We start from the raw sequence: 23,127 nt of genomic DNA, 5'->3' as shown, positions 1-23,127 counted from the left end.
AGTGGAGTGCAGAGCATTTGAGCCGTGTGCAGAACACAAAACTCACGGGAGGGAACGGCTTCGGTGGGGACTGGATATAAAACGTTAAGATGACACGCAGCTCATTTCTCCGTCACTGTACGTTTCAACATTTTCACCACACATCAAAGCACGTTTGTGCGGCAGATTCCGAAAATTTTGTAATCGATTCCCATTCTTGGTTCTGGAATCCATGAAATTCGATTCCAAGAATCGATTCCTCACTGTTGTTTTCAATTCTTGTTTTTTTTTTTTTTTTTTTTAGAGTGGAGGATATAAAGGTCGTAGAAAGTAGCTTTATCACAATTGAAAAATCTATATATATTTTTGTATTTAAATTGTAGTTTTGTCTGCATTGCACATGAAATTAGTCAGCCCACAGAGCAGCAGTTGACATGCGTTTATTGCATGAATGGAACAAGGCATTGACAACCGTATTCTGCTGCTGTGTGAACGTGGCCTAAATGTGTGAAAATTAAAGTGTAATCAAGTCTAATATGGTAGCACTGAGCAGGACTATCTGTGTGTGTGACCAAAGGAAGACGTGGAGGGTTAATTGGTTTTTGTTTTATTACTAAATGAATAGTTCACCCAAAAAAGAAAATTCTGTCATTAATTGCTCATGCTCATGTCGTTCCAACCCTGTAAGACCTTTGTTCATCTTCAGAACACAAATTAAGATATTTATGATGAATTCCAAGAGCTTTCTGACCCTGCATAGGCAGCAATGCAACTGCAATGTTCCCAGGCCCAGAAAGGTAATAAGGACGTTATTAAAATACGACTTTAGGGTGAATAATTAATTACAGAATTTTCATTTTTGGGTGAACTATCACTTTAAAATTAATTTAGCAATTCCACTTTGTGATGCTAGTAATGAAGAAACAAAAAAAATACAATATGAGCAAAAAAAGAACACAACAATGTCATGACAAGTTGTAAACAGTTTGTATTATTGCCATGTACTGACCTTTTGACAAGAAGTCAAATATTTTCAGTAATTCGGTATAATATAAAACATGATCAAATGCTGTAAGTGTGGTCCCTTCGAGTTAGTTTTGCAACACAAAATAATTTAAATAAAATAATTTAGACTAAATTAATAAATCACACAAAACCTTCATGGGCCACGATGTAAACATTTTTGTTTGCTCACACTGATGAGGGAAACATCCTGTAATTCAGTATTCTGCTGCACCTCAAGATGGCACACCGCAATGACAGTCGTTATCCCAGCAATAGAGAAGTTCCTTTCCAGGCCAGCAGTATGCACTGTTGTCCACAGCGGGAGGTATTACATGTAACCATAAGGATCGAATTTCTCCTCTCTCCACAGCTCATCAAACTTTAATAAAGATCTGTCAAAGAAAGAGACGTGACTTTTAAGCAAATCTTAGATACTGTGTCACAGCAGCAAACAAGGCTATTGAAAACTATCAATGGGTTACATGATGCACAGACTTCCTCAAAAAGCACCTTTCAAATATAGACAAACTAGACAGTCACCGATAGCCACTACAATGGAGAACATTGTGAGGGCAATTTCAAGCCATCTGCTACACTACAGTGAATGAATTACCAGGAATTTTACAAAGTATATTCAAATCAGATATCTCTGATGACAGATAGTTCCCATAAAAGGTAGAGGTGTGACGAGACACTTATCCCACGGGACGAGACAAGACACGAGACTGGGTTCACGAGAACCATGAGATGAGATTATTAAACTTTTCTTAAGAAATCCTTAATGATGAAACACATAGGGGAAACAGTCATTTATTCAACTGAAAAAGACAAAATGCAAAAATATGTAGGTGCATTTTGAACTTTGAAATTAAACGTCCATTTTAATGAATTATATGCAGTAATAAACAACATTTAAACAAGAGCTTCACGATTCTGGATAAATTGAGAATCCCAGTTGTTTTTAATAAATTGGAGACCATGATTCTCTCACGATTCTGAAGAAAAAAGATTAGAAAACGAAACAAAATAACGTAATTTACTTATGGTTCTGACAAACTGTTAATTGCTGTTCAAGTCTTTTAAAAACATATATTCATTTAAACAAAAAACAAACAAACAAAAAAGCATTCAGTGAAGGAGTCAGTGTCTCACTTCATTAAGACTTTGACTATTGAAATTAGGGGTGGGAATCTTCAGGCACTTCACGGTCCGATCCGATTCCGATTCTGGGAGTCACGATCCGATTCTAAAACGATTCTTGATCTACATTTTTCACCAATTAAGTCTTGCAAATACATCTTTACAACCATACATTTTAACCAAAATTGCAGTTTCTTTGCTTTTTTTGTTTATAGTTGGAATCTCTGTGTCAGTACTACCATCTTAAAAGTAGTGGTGTGAATCTTCACTGGTTTCAGATTCAATTCAGTCACAGTTTTCATTATCAACTCATTATCACTATGCATCACATTCTCAGTTTTCAATATTACTGCGCATGCCTACATTTTCATATACATTTTATAGCAAATTTATTTTGTGGAAACTTAATTTTTTATTAGTGTTTTTTAAGTATCCAAAAGTTTTCAGACAATAGTTATGGGTTTTCTTTTTTCCTCACCATTATTGCCGTTTTATTATTACTGATGAGATCATAGACAGTGGAAGCTTTAACCGACTGTATTCACACGAATACACAAATCTATTTCGATATATCAGATGTTTTGTCCTGCTCTGAAAACATAGCTGTCTGTGTGAACATCAATTTCGTATAAAAGTATTCGAAAATGGAAGTGCATTTAACCGCAGCCGCAATCCATCTTCAAGACAAAAAAGTCAGTCGTCGGTGCACGAGTTCTGCATTCCAAGCGGCATTAATGAAAGCATATCTAAAGTAAAACACGGCGGGTGGAAACACACACTGTTAAGCAATGCACACGTGTCTAGTTTTATACCCAAACTATAAACTTTTATGCCAGTACTTCTATTACTTAAATTTCTGTAACACAGAAATAATAATTATAATGTGGTTGATAAGACTGTTTGTGTTGCTTTTTCTGCGTTCACATTTACCCCGACTCTCTGATTCATTAACATGGGCAGCGACAAAACGTGCTTCCCACACTAGTTTAATTTATAAAAATGACCCCGTTCAGAAGTTTACATACACTTGATACTGTGATCCTTAATACTGTGTCGTTCCCTGAATGATCCACAGCTGTGTTTGTTTGTTAAGTCATAGTTGTTCATGAGTCCCTTGTTCAACAGTAAAACTGCCCGCTGCTCTTCAGAAAAATCTTCCAGGTCCCACAAATTCTTTAGTTTTTCAGCATTTTTGTGTATTTGAACCCTTTCCAACAATGACTGTATGATTTTGAGATCCATCCATTTTTCACACTGAGGACAACTGAGGGACTCATATGCAACTATTACATAAGGTTCAAACACTCACTGATCCTCCAGAAGGAAAAACAATGCATTAAGGAGCCAGGGGGTGAAAACTTTTTAACTTATTTTGTCTTCTGGGAAAAAGTATCTTCTGTAGCTTTTAAAGGGCAGTACTAAATGAAAAAAATATGATATTTAGACAAAATAAGACAAACGTGCACATCTTCATTCTGTTCAAAAGTTTACACCCCCGGCTCTTAATGCATCGTGTTTCCTTCTGAAGTATCAGTGAGTGTTTAAACCTTCAGTCTCTCAGTTGTCCTCAGTGTGAAAAGATGAATCTCAAAATCATACAGTCATTGTTGGAAAGGATTCAAATACACAAAATACTGAAAAACCTAAAAAAAAATTGTGGGACCTGAAGGATTTTTGTGAAGAACAGCAGGCAGTTTAACTACTGAAGGACAAACAAGGGATTTATGAACAACTATCACTAAAAAAAAAATACAGCTGTGGATCATTCAGGTAAAAACACGTATTAATAATCAAGTGTATGTAAACTTTTGAACAGGGTCATTTTTATAAATTCAACTATTATTTTTTCTTGTGGACTACATTTAAACGTCTTTTATGTGAAATATCTTATTTAGGTCAGTACCAAATAAAAAGTAACATGCATTTCTTATATTTTGGTAAAATAATTAACGTTTTTACAGGTGTATGTAAACTTTTGATGTAAACTTTTGAAGTTTCTGAATGAATGGACAAAAAAATCCTATAATAAAGACAAGAAATGTTTTGAGGCCATTTCTAATGATAATTTACCCAAACATAAACCAATCTGTCAAGCAATAAAAGTGATTTATAATGATATGAAAATTTTCACATGAAGTAAAATACCTGAAGTGGCAAGCTGGTGAATGCTAAACTAGCTTAGCATTACGTTTTAATGAAAGCCCCAATAAACCACCCTAACAAGCCCTACGTGTGCTTTACTGGTTTTGCTTTTCTTATTGTCTTACAGAGGCCTTATGACCTCTTCCTTACATTCATTTGATTTACTATAAGAGTGAAACACCTCACATATGTGCTAGTTTCTGTATTTCCCTGAAGAAATGTCAACAAAACTAGGCAGGATCTGTTTATTTAGTTGTTGTTGTCTTTTTTTAAAAAATCTACATTGCATTTCTGTGTGTTACACCTTACGCATGTTAGCGTGGCTTTCATTGAATTAAGTGACTGTCAACTCAAGCCCTTCCCAATTAGGTGAGGCTTGTTTCTAAAAGTTATTTATAGATATGGCTGTGGTCTACCTCACTGAGAAGAACCCAGACATCAGAATCAGAGTGAACCAGGAGTCGCATGGCCGCTATTTCTCCTAATGCTCCATCCACTTCTCCCTCAGCCACTCCATTTTTGAAAGAACCTGAGAACAGAAATTTATGACATATCCCATCACAAATTAAAGACAAACCACCTGACCTCTGGTTTTCACACATCCTGGTTTTAAACAATGAGCAAGTACTCTCACAAATTAGTCATAGCCCACAGAGCAGCAGATGACATGCGTTTTTTGCATGAATGGAACAAGGCACATTTCAGCTGAATGATGTGTACTTCAACGCCGGTAGCCTATGCTTTGCGCAAAATTACCAAACTGTACACTGAAACAAAACAGATATAAGATATAAGAGCTAGTGGTTTATCTGTCAAATCAGATGCATTGCCACTGATCTGTGCTCTCTGCGCCCTGGTGAAAATACCAGCATATGCTGGTAGGTATGCTGGTTAGGTATGTTTTGATGCTAATTTAAGCTGGTCCTTAGCTGGTTTATGCTGGTCCTTTAACCACTTTTGAGCTTACATTTCTTACTATGGTTTGTCCAAAGGAATGACAACAAAACAAGGGTGTGTATTATAGACATGCAAATGCATACTTACTAATGGTTCTGATCAGATAGTGTCTGATTACCTTGTCTGATCATTAACATCGTGAAATACAATCCAATAACAATATCCTTACTACCTTTCTGGGCCTTGAATGTATCAGTTGTGTTGCTGTCTATGCAGGGTCAGAAAGCTTTCGGATTTCATCAAAAATATCTTAATTTGTGTTCTGAAGATGAACAAAGGTCTTACAGATTTGGATGACATGAGGGTGAATAATTAATGACAGAATTTTTATTTTTGGATGAACTATCTGTTTAAGCAAATGAGAGAAATGTTAGAACCAATGTGATCAGTTGAATAAAAAAATGCAAGCACGTCAGCTAAAAAAAACATTTTCTCAAGAAAAAACCTTTCATAATTTCACTACAATTAGTGCGCTACGCTAGTGAAAAAAAGGCAACCATTCAAGAACTGCTAATGAAACCGTATGTCACCAATGCTGGTCTTAATGGAAAAAAGTCAACCAGTTCTGACTAAGAACCGGTTTTTGATACCCAAACCTATAACTTGTGTTTACAGACATGCGTTCACAAGCCTCACTAGCGCTCTCTCTCTATAGTTTTCTGTAATTATCATGATTATCACAACTAGCGTTACAACGACTCATATCTGACTGGTATAATCACATTATTATCACTTAGAGTACTGGACATTCTTAGTTCACTGACAAACAAATGACTGCACTTCATCTATATGTATTTATGCAAAACCTTACAAATGAGTGACAGAAATGAAAAGAAGCAGGATTTCGATGATGCTTGAGTACCTATTTGAACAAAGCCATCGGATGAGGGTTTACAGCAGGCTAATTCTCCTCGCGTCACCTTCTCTTTTACGGAGTTCTGTAAAACACAGACATTTACCCGTCAGCACTTTATACTTCAATGCAAATAAAACCAGACATACCAGGAAGTATGCACAAAAATCCTTGTCTAACAGGTTTGAGGTAAAGTTTAAAATTTGGTTTTGGGTGTCAGTTTTCTGTTTTCTTAGAAGTGTTTACTTGGCTAGCAAGCACAGAAACAAGGCCTCACCACAACAAGCAAATGAATACAAATGTATACTCAGGGAAAAGGGTGTAGTCACACATGTTCTTATATACAATGCAATGTCTAAAGCTATGACAATACCAACATATTTTACACAAATATTCGGGCAGCTTTGCTTCTGGAAGTATTTAAGATATTTAAAGTACTATAGGGGTTTAAAAAAAAAGGATTGAACAAAGAGTCATGAAGCAAACCGACCAGTTCAAGGATGAATGACCACAAAGATTGTGTGCTTATCATCTTTTATGAGTGAATGAATTACAGTTCCATAAATCATAACAAATGATGTAAAAGATGTCAACAATATAAAACTTTTAGGGCGTGTACTAGTAGGGAAGACTCCATTACATCATTTACAATGTTTCATAGCAGAGGGCGGTTGGTCACTGCTAAACTCATTCAACCTGATTTGTTGATTTGTTGTGATTCTCTGATTGGTGGATCGTTCTTATCAGGTTTCATGGCTAATATAGTCCTTCACGTGGAATGCCTGACTGTTAATAATTACTCGTGATTAGTTTAACTGATGCTTCAACAGAACCGCATGGTCTATTTTGAAAGGTTTACACTACCATTCAGTACAGAAGATCTAACAGATTGATCAAAAGTCATTGCACACACATCTCTGTCAAATAAATGTTGTTTTGAACTTTTTATATATCAAAGAATCCAAAACAACAAAAAAATCGGTTTCCACAAAAACTATTTTGAACACTGATAATAATATGCTATGAAATGTTTGAGCAGCAAAACAATTTCTGAAGGGTCATGCAACACTGAAGACTGGAGCAATGATGCTGAAAATGTAGCTTTGATCACAGGAATAAATTACATTTTGTAATATATTAAAGGGGTCACGACATGACAAATCAAATTTGCCTTGCTCTTTTGGCATATAAGAGATCTTTGTGCCATTAAAACATCCTGCAAGTTTTATAGCTTAAATGTCATCCTCATTATAAACAAAGCATTTATTTAATCAAGCTCCAAAAACGTCTTGTTTGGATCTAAGGTGCAAGGTGACATGATCCAACATTTGCATAAACATCACCTCCAGAGCAAGGCATCGACGAATCATCATCTTTCTCCATAGGCCCCGCCCACTGGCTTTAAGTCGCTTAAGGGCACAATATGTAAGTTTTCACCGCCAGAGGGCGCATATTGAAAACAAACAAAGAACTGGGAGTTGTTGTCTTCATCCCCACTGCTGATGCAATCCGTTGGGACTCTGGCAGAAATCATGTTCATGGATGAGTTAATGTATTTAAGACTTAATAAAGTCACTGTAGTATGAAGCATGGTGGGGCTGAAAGTCGTGGAAGCGAAATGAGGATGCTGGAGCGATTGCTAATGAAGGACGAGAGCGATACACAGCTCGAAAGCAGCGGAACCTTTCTGCTCCTTCCGGTCATGCGTATGTAGGAAAAAGTAGCGCTGTTTTATCATACTAGATACATTTAAGTGTATTGAAAACTGAAAGCAAACAGAAATTACAATCACTGCCACTATCTTGTCTCCATCTGATAAAGTATACAGCTGTAGGTTTGCTTTCTGTCAGTAAATGTGCTTGAGTCTGTTGTCAATACGACAAATGAAGTGAAAGAACGTTTGCTTTCATGTGTTTGGTTTAAACAGCTCATTTGTGTGTACAGATAACAGAAGGATCTCAGCGTAATGAACGAGTGGATAGTTTTATTTAATGGCATCCCGGACCGTGTCTGAGAATTGATCAGAGCATTTTGTTTTGTAAACGAGGCACAGTGTCATGGAGAGTTCACAAAAACATTTGTTGAAGGTTAAAGTGGTACTAGGTCTGAATGCAGCTGCATCACAAATGATACGTAAATGATTTCATAACGTTCTGCCTGGAAATTACCGTATTATTTTGATCATGTTGTCAAAACACTAACATGCAATAGTGAGGGGGCATAGATACTGTTTGCTATGCAGTGACATTAGCCTGTCATAACAGTGGAGGATTACTTAGAAGCCTTAAAGGACACACCCTTAAAAACAGGCTGTTTAAGACAGAGGGTCAGAATGAGGGTTGAAAATAATCCACGTATTTATGTGTTTTTTTGTGCAAAAAATCCATGCCACAATGCCTTTAAAGTAGAAAATACTTACATTGTTAGGGAGCACCTCCACAGTTGTGTGGTAAAACCTGTCACCATTTGTCTCAATATTGCCAGATCGAAAAAAATACCTAGAAGTGAGTGAAACAAAAAAAATAAAAAAAACATTAAGAATCAGTCAATGCCTGCTGAAAACCCCCCAAAGGAAACCATCACAGATTAATGGTTTTACTGGTTATAATGGGAATTGTACTGGTTTTAATGGAAACTGTAATGGTGCCTATTGGTGTCTACTGGTCTTTATTGGTCTTCTACTGGTTAACTTCTATTGGTGGCTTGTTAAAACCACTAAATCCTGATGGACTCGGTCCCAAAACACACTACAAGAAACATTTTTAATCGTTTTAATGGTTAAAAGTTAATGGATTGTAACGTTTGTAATGGTACTTTTAGTGCTGTTTTTTCATAAAGTTTCACTGTATGTCCATTTGTGTGAACACACTGTTTTTGTTATCCGAGTTGAAATGTTTCTCATTCCACGTATGCTTTGATAAGAGTTTAACTTACACATACAAAATGAATAGGTGGTTTTGTGAATTATGCATGTAGCTTAAACAATACCTTGTTTCTCTGCCATCAGTGGAATTTGTTTAAAGGGGTCATCGGATGCCCATTTTCCGCAAGTTGATATGATTCTTCAGGGTCTTAATGAAAAATCTATAATATATTTTGGTTAAAAATTCTCAATGGTAGTGTAAAACAACACCTTTTTTACCATGTCAAAATCAGCTCTGCAAAAATCAACTCATTCTGATGGATTGTTCATTTAAATGCAAATAAGCTCTGCTCGCCCCGCCCCTCTCTTCTTTCTGTGGAGTGACGAGCCTGTTTACTTTAGCCACATTTAGCTGCGAAACTTGCTAACTAGCACGTTATTAGGAAAGGTGATTGCAGAGATTCATAAAAAACCTTTATACTCACTTCTGCTGTAAGTGAAGCTGGATCACGAATGATTTGCATGAACACAGACACATTTATGTAGATCGGGAGATGCATTCCCTTCACAAACAAACGTAATCCACTGCATCTTCAGCGGCTCAGATGTCGGGAGTAAATGACGACCACTATGTTCATTATTACATCCAGCAACACAACATCTCAATCGCTCAATCGGAGATATTCTTGTCTAACTTATATCCCTGCTCCGGCATCGAAACAATGGAGGTCGGACTGTTACAGCTGATTTAGGATGGGTCTGAGGTAAGACGCTCATGTCAATCAACTATCGTGGTAGCGGGAGCCATCTGAGAATGGCTTGATTTGAAAAAGGGGATATTATTTCTACAGATTAAAAACCACTGCATGGATTTTTATCATTATAGGGTAGATTTGTACATAAACTGCCAACACACATTAATGTTCAAACAACATGTAAAAATGAACTTTGCATCTGATGACCCCTTTAACAAGTCAAAGAGACTTACTCCCGACATCTGAGCCCTGAAGTTGCAGTGGATTACGTTTGTTTGTGAAGGGAATGCGCCTCCCGATCAACATATTTCCGTCTATGTTCGTGCGAATTATTCATGATCCCGCTTCACTTACAGCAGAAGTGAGTATAAGGGGGTTTTTTTATGAATCTTTGCGATCGCCTTTCCTAATAAAGTGCTAGTTAGCAAGTTTAGCGGCTAATGTAAACAGGCGCGTCTATCCACAGAGAGAAGAGAGGGGTGGGGTGAGCAGAGCTCATTTGCATTTAAAGCAGCCTCGACCAGAATGAGATGATTTTTGTAGAGCTGATTTTGGCAAGGTAAAAAGGGTGTTGTTTTACACAACCATTGAGAATTTTAAACCAAAGTATAGTATAGACTTTACATTAAGAGCCTAAAGAATCATATCAACTTGTGGAAAATGGGCATCGGATGACCCCTTTAAGGGGAATTTTAAAAGATAGCTCCTGAACAAACATTTCCAGTATAGAATATCCAGCTCAGAGGAGCTGAAACAGAAGCCAGTGGTTCACATTCTTTCAACAGGGCAAACTCACTTCTATACAAGCAGACAGCTGGGTACATTTACACTGCCACTGGGTTTTTACTTCTATTTATATGTCTACGTAAAGAGATATTTACAATGTAAACTATCAACCATGACTCCCCCAAGCTTACCGAGTCATATTAAGTCTTTCGGGATAGTTTATTCAAAAATGTACCTGTATGACTTACTTTCTTCTGCAGAACACAAAAGAACAACACTGGACTTCACTGATGTCACTGTATGGTCAAAAACATGTTAATATTTTCTGTGTTCTGCAACAGAAATAAAGTCACACAGTTTTGGACCGACATAAAATGATGACCGAATTTTTGTTTTCTGTTGATACACAAACTGGATATACAAGCTGGAACTTTATTAAGATTGCCTATTTCTGTACACTTTATATACTCAATCAAATTAATGTCCTGGTGTCTCACCCTTTGACGGTTTGAGCCGTGTTAAATGTAATGACGATGTAATCTCCTCTTTTAGGTGTGAGGCCCCAAAAGAAATCCTCTCCATTGTAAGCTCTCTCCAAAGTGTGAGACTGATAGTTCTCCAGACTGCTCTTGAGCTCTGCTGGCGGATTACTGTGGCCTTTGTACAGCACTTGATTCCCAAAGTCTTTATCCTGTACACCACATAAAAACACAGACATATACATAAGCTTATAAGCCAATACAGCATCCTAACTGACACAGTATAACTGAACAATTTACATAAGTATTGTGTGAAGCACACAAGAAAACTGTAAGAGTCCTGTCGCTTTGGTTGGTCCTGCTGTTGATTTGGTAACAGGTTCCTGACTCTGCTGTGTTGTATTGTCCTCTCTTGTCCTTGTGTGAGCATGCAAGTTCAGGGATTGTTTTCTGTGCCCTGCATTGTTTTGTATATGTGTATTGTGTTTGGGACTTGGCGTCTGGATCCTGACAATCCTGTCTACTTTGGTTTCGGGTCTTGGGATCCTGACATTCAGGCCCTAGGCAGTTTTGTCTGCCTTGTGTCTTTTTTCTTGTAGAGCACACAGCTTATGTTTATATTAATTTGCTGTGTGCTCTTGTGTTTTTGTGTTGAGTTTTAATGTTTTTGTTAATAAAGACCTTTTGAGTACATCTCGGATGTTCTGCATTTTGGTTCTGTTGCAGTTCCTGACAAAAACTAGCTAGCTTGTACTGTTTTTTTTTTTGTTTTTTTTCTGGACACATTGGGAACGTTGCACTTTTAATGAGCCTGTTTTTTAAAGGAGAATTGTGTAATTATCTTTGAAGTTAAAATTCTTCCTCATAGCCCAGTTTATTTTTCAGAGAGAACTACTGGTTCCTACTGGTTGGATGACCTCCCTAAATAGATAATAATGTGATTCCTATTGGTGCCCTTAGCACACCAGAAATGACACACTTCACCTTTAAGATGAATTACATGAGTTGTGCCATTATAGAAACAGAATGTGCTAATATAAATAATGTAAATGACCTGTTTGCAATGTAGATAAGCTGTTGTCTACCCCTACAGATGCATAGTACTGTTGGTGAATTTAGTAGGTTGCCATCATTCTAATAAATAATAAAACTAATAAAACTTACACTACCAGTCAAAAGTTTTTGAACAGTAAGATTTTGTAATGTTGTTTCAAGAAGTCTCTTCTGCTCACCAAGCCTGCATTTATTTGATCCAAAGTACAGCAAAAACAATAACATTTTGAAATATTTACTATTTAAAAAAACTGTTTTCTATTTGAATAGATTTTAAAATATAAATATAATATAAATATAAATATAGAAACTAATACTTTTATTTAGCAAGGATTTTTTTTTAATTGATCAAAAGTGATAATAAAGATATTTATAATGTTACCACAGAATTCTATGTCAGATAAATGCTCTCCTTCTGAACTTTCTATTCATCAAAGAAACCTGAAAAAAATGTACTCAGCTGTTAAAAATTAATAACAATAATAAATGTTTTTTGAACAGCAAATCAGAATATTAGAATGATTTCTGAAGGGTCGTGTGACTGGAGTAATGATGCTAAAAATTCAGTAAAGTTAAATTTTTACTAAAAATACTAGTAAAAATAAAGTTTTAGTAAGTTTGTTGTGTGTTTTTGTCATTTTTTAAAATTTATTTTTTTTTTTAAAAAAAGGATCTGAACTTTATTATTTGAAAGGCAAATATGTGAATTCTAGCAGAATTTGTGTTTGTTTAACAAAGAGGGTTCATATTTCCTCCCTTTCTATTTCTGACCCTTTTGTCAATGACTAATGAAAGATATCTTATCGCTACTGTAAATTAAAAAGACCATAAATTTGCATTTACAGCTGCAAGACTAACAACTATTTTTTTAGTGAGTCACTGGTCCACGTGTACAAATAACAAAACAGCACAAATGAAACAACTCATCAAACAAAGAGGAGAATGGGAGAAGTTAGACATTAAGACAAGATATTAATGAGGAGATTACACTGACCAATGAATTGAAATCACAAGAATAAATTACATTTTAAAATATATTCAAATAGAAAACAGTTATTTTAAATAGTAAAAATATTTAAAATTTTTACTGTTGTTGCTGTACTTTGGATCAAACAAATGCAGGCTTGGTGAGCAGAAGAGACTTCTTTAAAAAAACATTAAAAAAATCTTACTGTTCTAGCTAAAGTTTTAGTAAGTTTGTTGTGTGTTTTCGTCATTTTTTAAAATTAAATTTTTTTTTTTTACATTTAGTTTTTATGAATGCATATTTTAGTATTAGTTTTTTTTTAGTTCATCAAGTTAAACTAAATGAAAATGAGAAATTTTGCCTTGGCAACTAACTTAAATAAAATAAGTGTTTTTTATTTCAGTTAATGTTTTTTATTCCAAGTAACATTGTTTTTGTGGTTTCAGTTTTACTTTGCATTATCTAAAACCAAACCTTAGCATATATACATATAAAATTCTTCAGAGTCTGAATTACCTTTAGGTTTTGAATTTTACCAGCCAGCGAGGAATGCAAACCGACATGCTGAAACAGCGAGGGTTTGTAAGTTCTCTTCAGTCGGGCCTTCTCATCATTGCAGTGTTTCTAAGTGCAATAAATTCTATCAATGTCTTACGTAAGTCTCACAAACAAATAACAATCAAACAAACAAAAAGAATAAATATATTCAAACTTACTAAGTCTTTCTCAGGGTTACACACTTTAACCCACAGGATGTGATCGAGCAGCCAGTCGATTGGCTTGTCTTTGTGGAACATCAGGAAGAACTCTACAATCAATGGCAGATCTGATGTACGGAAAAGCTTTCCTAGAATATGAAAAATGAGTAATATATATTTAATTTCATGCCGGGACACAAATAGCATCATAGATTTGGTCATGATAAACAATATTTATAGGGAGCTGTAAAACACTAGCAATGAAATCTAATGCTACTGTGAGAAAACCTAGTTGATTTAAGAGATGATTCAAATAATCAAGAGGATCTGAAGTTAATTATTTGAAAGGCAAATATGTAAATTCTAGCAGAATTTGTGTTTGTTTAACAAAGATGGTTCATATTTCCTCCCTTTCTAATGAAAGATATCTTAAATTAAAAAGACCATAAAATTTGCATTTACAGCTGCAAGACTAACAACTATTTTTTTTAGTGAGCCACTGGTCCACGTGCACAAATAACAAAACAGCACAAATGAAACAACTGATCAAACAGAAAAGGTGGGAAAGAGAAGAATGATAGAAGTTAGACATTAAGACAATATATTAATGAGAAGATTACACTGACCAATGAATCCCAGCTGGGAAAATTCCAGGAAAAGCCATTCCTCGGAAAGCACCTGCTCTATATATTTTTTCATGGACTCAAAGAATCCTTGCTTTGCTACAATATCATCCTCAAGCTGAAACACATACACACAGACTCAGACTGATGACAATGAAACATAGAGCACACAATGAGTTGTATGACGGTGTCTTTGGCATTACCTGGACATAGTATGTGCCCTTAGGCTGTGCATAGAGCATGAGGAAACTGTAGTCAAGGTTCTGCTTGGTCCTCCATCTATGATCAGTAAAACATGTTTCATAATTAACTTACTATAATTAACTTATTATTATTAAGAATTAACACAATTCTTATTTCTGTGCCCCTGGGAGTACGGTCCCACATATGGGATTCAGTGACGTCACGCAACTGCCAAATTCAAACTGCGTTTTCGCGCGTTGGCTGACGCTCAGCCAAAGAGAGACGCGCGCTGCGCTTGTCAAACGTTTATTTTAGGTTTCAGACATTTAAATACACATAAGTACTAGTTAAACAATACATTTAGACTTTGTAAAATACACACGGATGTCTATGGAAGCAGCATTAACAATCCATTCAAGTATAATTTGCAAACGTGTTTTATTCATATCAGTTACACACAGTGTAAATAACGATATAATTCACTCCAATCCTTTCCCAGTTCACCAGTCACGCACTTGCATGTATTTTAGGGAGAAGCTGGTGAATTTACGGCGCCCATCTCACGTTAATGATCACGATCCAGATCATTTATAAAGGTTTTAAAACGGCAAAAATCACTTACACGTATTCGTGAATCGGAATATATAGTTGAAGACATGGTAAGCAAGTGTGTTAATATTTTAAATAAAAAAAGGAAAAACGAAATAAAAGCGATACGTCTGTCATACAGCGCTATAGTGGCTGCGGATTGTCACGTGACAATCATGACGCGTCGCCATGGAAATAAAAAATTTAACGTTCTAAAATAACGGTCGCCTAACAAAAGCTCACTCTGGGGGGTCAGACAGAATATTTTAAGTGAACATTTCATGAAAATCGGACTTTCTCCATGTTTAAGTGCTATAATCGGGTCCCCAGTGCATCTAACAACCCAGAAAATGTGAAAAATGACAACCTAGTAACCAGTGTTGGGAACGTTACTTTGGAAATGTAATAGGTTACAGATTACAAGTTACTTGATTTAAAATGTAATAAGTAGTGTACTTTTTCAATTACTTTATTAAAGTAATGTAACTTATTACATTTAATTACTTTTTGATTACTTTTCTAAATTTCTAATATTTTCAACTGTTAATCATTTTGAAACATTTAAACCAGGCAGAGTTAACCTTACAGTAGCACTCGACACTGATTACTGTCAGACTTTCAAAATCCTTTCAAAACACTTGAATTAAGATTATAAGTAAGGGATAACATACATCTTTATTTTGCGATAACAACTGGCTGGATGTACATTATCTCACTTATTACACAGCTGCTTCACAGATTATTTCGATGTTTCATGTCAAAATAATTAGATCAATGATTAGAACACAAAGCTTCCATGAAGAAATCAGTTGCTAGCAAATGGCAAGTTCAAACTAGACATTTTAGGGATACAGTGCAGTCATACCACTTTTCTTACACAACATTTCACCACATAAATAATTAAGTAGTAGTACTAGTTTGTTAGTTATCTTATTTTCCATTACAGTGTACAAAAAAATAAATTTAAAAAATGGCAGCAGCTGCGTTTGTATGAAGTGAGTCCACGATACCAGGATGACAGAATTAAGAAATTGTCCACATAATATTGAATTAAGCTTTAATACTTTATTAGCTAACCAAATGCAAAGCTTCCGCCAATAAAAAACTATGAAGAATATAGCACTGACTTAAGTTGCTCACCAGTTGCTTTTACCAGTTGTTATCAGGCACAGCCACACAAATTCAGACTTTTTTTTTTTTTTTGCCTTTTATTGTGATATGACAGTAGAGAGATGACAGGAAAGAGCTGGGAGGAGAGAGGGGAGCGGGATCAGCAAATGGGCCTTGAGACGGGAATCAAACTCAGGTCACCGTGAGCGCAGTTGCGCAATATGTCGGCACTAACCACAAGGCTATTGGCACCGATGCCACAAATTCAGACTTAAGAGCTCTTATTTACTTAGAGATCATTGTGAGGTTAAATACAAATTTGAAAATAACAAGAAATAGTTTAATAGCTATGATACTGGGTTTGAAATCAAATGTTTGCATTGTTATGACAGAAAACACTAGCATCTAACAATGGAAAAAAATAGGAAATAAAACAGTTATCGAATAAGCATGTGTCCTATTCTGTGTCCTAAACTCCTGAAACATTGGTGTCTCATTTTAGAGCAGTCAATGCAATTCATGAAAGAAGTCAATTAAATCTGTAAGTGGGGGTGGGTGTGTGAAAAAATTCAGATATAATCCCCTTTGTAATCACTGGCATTTTTCAAAAGTAACTGTAATTTAATTACACATTTTTTCTCAGTACCTGTAACTAATTACAATTACATTTATTTTGCACATTTCCACCCACGGCGCTGCCATTGTGTTTTCGCAAGCGACAAGGCTGTGCCAGTTCTAACGCCATGGCAAAAGTTTGGGCAAAGCATACTAAATGTTCTGTCGTTGGCTGCACAGATGAGCACAAAACAATATTTAGAGTCCCAGCCTCAGAGGAGACAAGAGAGCAGTGGATTTATTGATTTACTTACTGTATATTACGCTGCTGCCACACACATCTAATATAAACGTGCCATTTCTTTCCCAGCTGTTTATCTTCACACACATAACTGACTGTTTTTGTAACTCCTGTGTTTTTAACATAAACGTGTGTGTATTTGACAGTTTAAGTGCAATAAGACATGAAAGAGAACTTAGTTTAGTACTCACACGCCTTGTGACAGCGCTTTCTGTGCGTGTGCTTTGGATGTGAGTGTTCAGAAAACTGTAGAATTTTAAACTATTGTGGTTTAAAACGCATGTTTTCAGCGCGATAGACATGATAATTAAAACCAAGCAGATTTTTTTGGCAGAGTATCTGAGGCAGGCGCTTTAAAGGCAAAGCTCTATTCTGTAAAAAGGGGTGGGGAGCAGCAGCTCATTTGCATTTAAAGAGACATGCACAAAAACAGCGGATTTCTGCTTCCAGTGAAAATTGGCATTTTCAAAATGATATTATAAATGATCTCTGGAGTATTTAGAGCTGAAATTTCACAGACACATTCTTCGGACTAACATATTGTAAAAAGGGGATAATAGGTCTCCTTTAAGACACCATCTATTGCCAGTTATTAACATCTGCACAAAAGTCGAATCTCTAACCTGACTCGCTCCTTGGGGTCTCCAAAAGTTTCCTTCAGGTTATTTAAGTCTGGGTAATAGTGAGGAGACGGAGAGATCACCTCTATCATGCCAGAACTGACGGCATCTGGGAGGCTACACAGAGTCAAAAACACAGTTACTTGCAAAGTGAGCTTAAAGAAACATGAAATCATCCCTATTATAAGTAATCTAAGTGACAAAACACTCACTTGGTCCGAACACTCTGTACAACAGCATTCACAAATGTTGCATTTGTCTAAGAGAAGAATGAAAATACATATCAGTAAAAAATAAAAATAGTACACTACTGATTTTTTTTCCAGCAAGAATGCATTAAATTGATCACAAGTGACGGTAAAGACATTTATAATGTTGCAAAAGATTTCTATTTCAAATATTTATGTACTTTCTATTCATAAAAAAAAAAATATTACAATTTTCACAAAAATATTAAGCATCACAAAAAATTCTTAAGCAGCAAATGAGCATATTAGAATGATTTCTGAAGGATCATGTGACACTGAAGACTGGAGTAATGATGCTGAAAATCATAGAAATAAATTACTTTTTTTAAAAAAAAATCATAGTGATTCCAAACTTTTATAATTCTTGGGTACACTGAAGTAAATAAAGTAATTTTATGCATTTTGTGACATTTTTGCTACAAGCTTTTTTAGTTTTTATTACTTTTTTTTGTAAACAATTTCTGTGTATACAACACCAAAATCCTTGGTTAAAAATCAGACTAACAACTCGTAAACGTAAAGTGGCTTGACAAGAATGAATTGAAAGAAATGAACTGATATAACACCATAAAGTTTAATGCAACTTTACTAGAGTAATAAAACCGATAAAGCAAGGCGATATAAGAGAACAAAGAGCAAAAGTAAATGGTTACCTCGGCAACAAAGACCACAATGACAATATCTTTCCTCTCGGCAAGTGAAAGGTCAAATAGCAGAGACTGGAGTGTGTTCACTAGATAACTTTGTTTTTGCCTGTACACGGTGGGCACTCCTAACACCAGAGACACTGCGGAAACAGTTAAAAGAAACATGAAGACAGCATATGTTCAAAAATTAAATAAAACATCATAATATATATAAAATATTTTGTATGCAAAGAGATATATATATAAAAAAAGGCCAATCAGAATTCAGTATGCAAATATCACAACTATATTTTTGCTTGTGGTTACATTTTGTGGATGGGAGATTTAGATCTTAGCCTTTTATATATAATACACTTGATCTTTTTTCCCTTTTAACACATTAAGACAATACTACTTCAAATCAAATTAAATTGCTAAGTTGCAAGCACAATCAAAAAAAAACAGACCTCCAGTGCGCCGCTGCCCCAGGTGAACGATGGGTTTCAGACTGTCCTCATGCTCCTTCAGGTGAGGCAAGTAGATGTGGGCATTAGGCTGCGAAGGCAACAAGTGCCGAAGGACCCTCGCTTCTAATATAGCTAAAAAGGCAGATAAAATACTGAAAAACTGTACATACATAAATATTACTCTAAGAAATGTCATTGGACTTACCTGAGGAGTTGCTGATGGTAAGATTCGATGCAGCAATGCTGCGGTTTTGAAGTTGACCAAGCACTTTAAGCAGCTCTTGTGATAAGACCTCCCCTCGTTGCTCTGCCCGCAGTAGCCTTTCATAAACTGCATGCAGCTTCACTGGCAAGTTATCTGAAACACAGAACGCCAGTAATCACCTGAGGTGAATTAAAGAGATGTTTTGGGCTGAAAACAAGTTATTTTATTAAGCATTGCATCAGCATTTGTGGCATAATGTTGATCACCACACAAAATAATTAGTTTAAAAAAGGGATAATCATAGTTCATAGAGGAACTTACAATGGAAATGTGCATATGATGTGCATATGAGCCTTTCTGCAAACTACAGTTCTTCCAAACACATGCTATGCCATTTAACTTTAAGGAAGTTTGAAGTGTTGAATAGAATCTGGTATTAGTGTTGCGGAAAGTTACTTTTAAAAGTGATGCATTACAATGTTGAGCTACTCTCTAAAAAAGTAACTAATTATGTTCGTTTTCTCAGGCTTTGAGAAAAATAAATTCACGTCTGTAATGTCAACTTTTCAGCAATAAAAAAAAAACAAATGTTAGATTATCTTGATTAATTTTTGCTTATTAGTATGGTTGAATTGGATCATCGCAGGTCGGCAGCAAAGACATCGGTTAATAAAATAAGATTAAATGCATAAAGGATATCTGTATTATTTAACATATTTAATCTTTGCAGGTTTGCGTCATATTCTTAGTTGAATTTCACTGATTTTATTCATTTTGAGAAATACTGAATCTGTTTTTGTGAGTGAGATGACATAATGCATGTTCACATTTATTGTAGAACTAACATCTTACTCCAGACGTCCCGATAAATGGGGGGAAAAGTAACTGGCATACTTATTTGAAAAAGTAACTCAGATATTTTCTTGTCAGTTAAAATGTAATGTGTTACTTTACTATTTACTTGGAAAAAGTAACAATATTACATATCTCACCTTACTTGTAATGCATTACCCCCAACACTGGATGGTATATATATATATATATATATATATATCGTTGTTTGGCATATAATTTAATCTCATTCCTACACTGAAGTGCGGGGCTTGTCAATCATGTTACCTTCTGTAATATAATATTAAGGCAAATCCAGCGTTATGGATGTGACATATAAATGCTTAGAGAATGTATGTGTTACCAATATACGGAAATATCTGTTTATATTTTAATAAACCCTTGTTGATAGAGAAACATCAATATCAGTCTATGCACAAGTTTTCTATGTTAAAAAATGGAAATAATCATGCGTTACGGATGTGACTATGAGAGACAATATACTTTGTAGGATTTCTGCGAATTAAAATGCACAAACCAGATGCAATAACACCCAACAAACAAGAGCCGATGGCTCTTCACAGAACATATAATCACTGCTTTAGTTTTAATTTTGATTTATGAGGAATATGTACTGTTATGGACGTGACAAGCCTGGAAATAGCACTTGGCTATGGACTATGGAAAATCAAGCACTAAAAATAAAGCTTTAAAAACTTTAAGAGAGATCTCACATGGGTATTTGAACCACCAAATGTTGACATCTGTGCTATCAGTATAGTAAAAGCTTAGGTAAAAAATTATTTTTTTATGATAAGGTTGACATTTGCATGGAATTACCCATTAAATTTAACTTGAGATGTCACATTGTAATTTATCAATATTTTATTGTTTTATTAAAAACATTACTGCTCTGACAAATTGTTGACAATATTTCAAAAACATTTAATTAAAATATTCTTTCAACATTTGTATTACTTCCATTATTCTATGTCGTCAGATGACTCACATAAAAAAAAATCTAACTAAAAAGAGTTCCTGTAATGCACGTTTGGCTGGTATACAGGAAGCTGACGTTGCAACTCGTCTGACAGGTTGACAGTTGATTGAGAGCAAGTTAAATAAAAATTTTAGTCAAATCAAAAATTCTCAATTATGGCATCTTTGGCATAATTAAAAGTCCCAAAATGTCAGTACAGAAATTGTCATACAACCAAACAAATCAAGAAAACTGTCAGCAAATGCAAATTCCGAATAACCAATCCGAATATTTCACACAGACACATTACAGGTTAATCACACTCACCTGACTTTGATGATGTCTGCCAGGAGGTCAACATCAACACAAATACGAAACTAGCGATGAAGAAAAGTTTGCTATACCAGGACCTCATCTCATCTCATTCCACAGAAATACCAGAAGGCTACTCGTACACTCTTGGGACGAATGCAAGAACCCTCGAGATATAACAAGCAAGAAAAGGTTAGTTGCTGCTTCTTCCCCGCGACGTCTGGATGAGCTAGAAAATTTTCACAGTTTGACGAAAAACATTTTAAAATGCATCCTACTTTCTCAGATCAGGCCAGCTACACGAACTGTCACGAAGCGTGTTGTCAGCTGATGCATTGTCACCACACGAGGAACTTTAAAAAATAATATATAATCCGCTCACACCTCCAAACCGCAGCTGTTCCATCCTCCACCTGTCCAGTTCATGAATATTCATCCAGTCCATGCATATTTACGACGACGCTGCTAATATTAGTGTAGTGTTTGTTTTTACACGTTGCGTTTAAACGTCTGTCAGATTGTTTTATTTCTAATCTATTTGATGCAGATTTTAATATGGGAATATTATGTGTATCTGCTTTAATATAAAGTAGTTTATAACTATCCCGTGAACTGTAATGTGCAATTACCTAAATAAAAACACATTTTACGTTAGGATAAAAACATTATTATGTTTGATGTGTTAAGAGAACAAGACAGGAGAACTTTATGATTCAGTTCTCTGTAATAATTGAACTATATACCGGTCACAGACATTGGTTTTAACTGGTTTAAACTGTTTACCAGTCTGTTCTCCAGGTGGTCAAACGGGTCTCCCTGACCTATCTGTAAAATGCATTGTAAGGCTAAAGGTGACTGTTCATTTATAAGAATGATCTGGAGCTTTCTGACTCCTTAAGGATTGTACGTGGAAAAAGTGACATCTAGAGGTGTAGTCTCTAACAGCACTGAAAACGTGAACCTCTAGTTTTGCATCATGCAATATCTTACTACTTTTTCATTAGTACTCGTTGGGGAGTAACTAATTACATGTAATGGAATTACGTAATTTAATTGCAAAAGACATGCAATTGTAATCTAACCTGTAGTTAAAATTCAGTTACTAAATGTTAACTATTACAAAGGGGGTTACATCTGAATATTTTCACACACATACAGATTTGACTGATTTCATTTTCTAGAGAAGTGCTCTAAAATATGAGAAATGTTTAGTAGTGTAATAGGACACATGCTTATTTGATAACTGCTTTATTTCTATTTAGGATTATGTATGTGCTTTATTTTTTTAAGATTAACAGTTTATTTTTTTTTAAGCAAAGCATTGTTAGATGCCAGTGTTTCCTGTCATGGCATTGCCAAGATTTGATTTCAAAAACAGTGTCATAGTTATAAAACTATATCTTATGATTTTACATATGTATTTAACCTTAGAACGATCTCAGAGTAAGGTGTTAAAGTCTTAAAATTAATTTATAATCTTAACTGAAGTGATGAAGGATTCTGAGAGGTCTGACAGTATAGTGTCAGTTCATACTGTACGGTTAACCCTGTCTGGTTTAAATAATTCAAAATGATTAAAAGTTGCAAACATTTGTTAGAAATGTAGAAAAGTAATCAAATGTAATCAGTTACATTAATAAAGTAATCGAAATCATTACACTACTTATTACTTTTTAAACAGGGTAAACTGTAATTTGTAACCTATTACATTTCCAGAGTAACTTTTCCAACACTGGTATATTTGGTAGTCATGCATTATGAATGGAGTTCAGTGTTGGGGGTAAAGCATTACAAGTAACGTGAGTTACGTAATAATATTACTACAGGTAACTAGTAAAGTAAAGCATTACTTTTGAATTTCT

General features: G+C 35.2%; 1 protein-coding gene across 2 annotated transcripts; it reads right to left on the bottom strand.

Annotated features, from left to right (window-relative positions):
* Window positions 1-255: 255 nt before the first annotated feature.
* Window positions 256-21,688, bottom strand: zgc:154054 (Alpha-1,3-mannosyl-glycoprotein 4-beta-N-acetylglucosaminyltransferase B-like). 2 transcript variants are annotated; one of them, XM_051128309.1, is made up of 16 exons: window positions 21,544-21,688; window positions 21,281-21,432; window positions 19,144-19,296; window positions 18,939-19,070; window positions 18,499-18,632; window positions 17,810-17,856; window positions 17,601-17,714; window positions 14,444-14,519; window positions 14,244-14,358; window positions 13,636-13,766; window positions 13,436-13,543; window positions 10,918-11,111; window positions 8,496-8,574; window positions 6,086-6,161; window positions 4,683-4,795; window positions 256-1,376 (listed from the first exon to the last, which is right to left on the bottom strand). In XM_051128309.1, exons 2-16 carry the CDS (start codon window positions 21,366-21,368, stop codon window positions 1,359-1,361), a joined length of 1,578 nt encoding a protein of 525 aa, XP_050984266.1. In that variant the 5' UTR covers window positions 21,369-21,432; window positions 21,544-21,688; the 3' UTR covers window positions 256-1,358. The 2 variants fall into 2 exon arrangements, with proteins under 2 accessions (XP_050984266.1, XP_050984267.1); XM_051128310.1 differs by lacking the exon at window positions 21,544-21,688 and having other exon boundaries at window positions 21,281-21,536.
* Window positions 21,689-23,127: the final 1,439 nt, after the last annotated feature.

The sequence above is a fragment of the Labeo rohita genome, chromosome 14, assembly GCF_022985175.1.
Source record: "Labeo rohita strain BAU-BD-2019 chromosome 14, IGBB_LRoh.1.0, whole genome shotgun sequence".
Classification (NCBI taxonomy): domain Eukaryota; kingdom Metazoa; phylum Chordata; class Actinopteri; order Cypriniformes; family Cyprinidae; genus Labeo; species Labeo rohita.
Note: the sequence above shows the minus strand (reverse complement) of the source record. Positions and strands in the feature narration are given on the sequence as shown.

Excerpts from the sequence above, each read along its gene's own strand:
- zgc:154054 (XM_051128309.1), bottom strand. The coding sequence starts at position 21,368 with ATGAGGTCCTGGTATAGCAAACTTTTCTTCATCGCTAGTTTCGTATTT. Across the intron at positions 17,715-17,809 it reads GTACAGAGTGTTCGGACCAA|CCTCCCAGATGCCGTCAGTT; the intron begins GTGAGTGTTTTG and ends GACTCTGTGTAG. Across the intron at positions 4,796-6,085 it reads CGATGGCTTTGTTCAAATAG|GTTCTTTCAAAAATGGAGTG; the intron begins GTACTCAAGCAT and ends TTCTGTTCTCAG.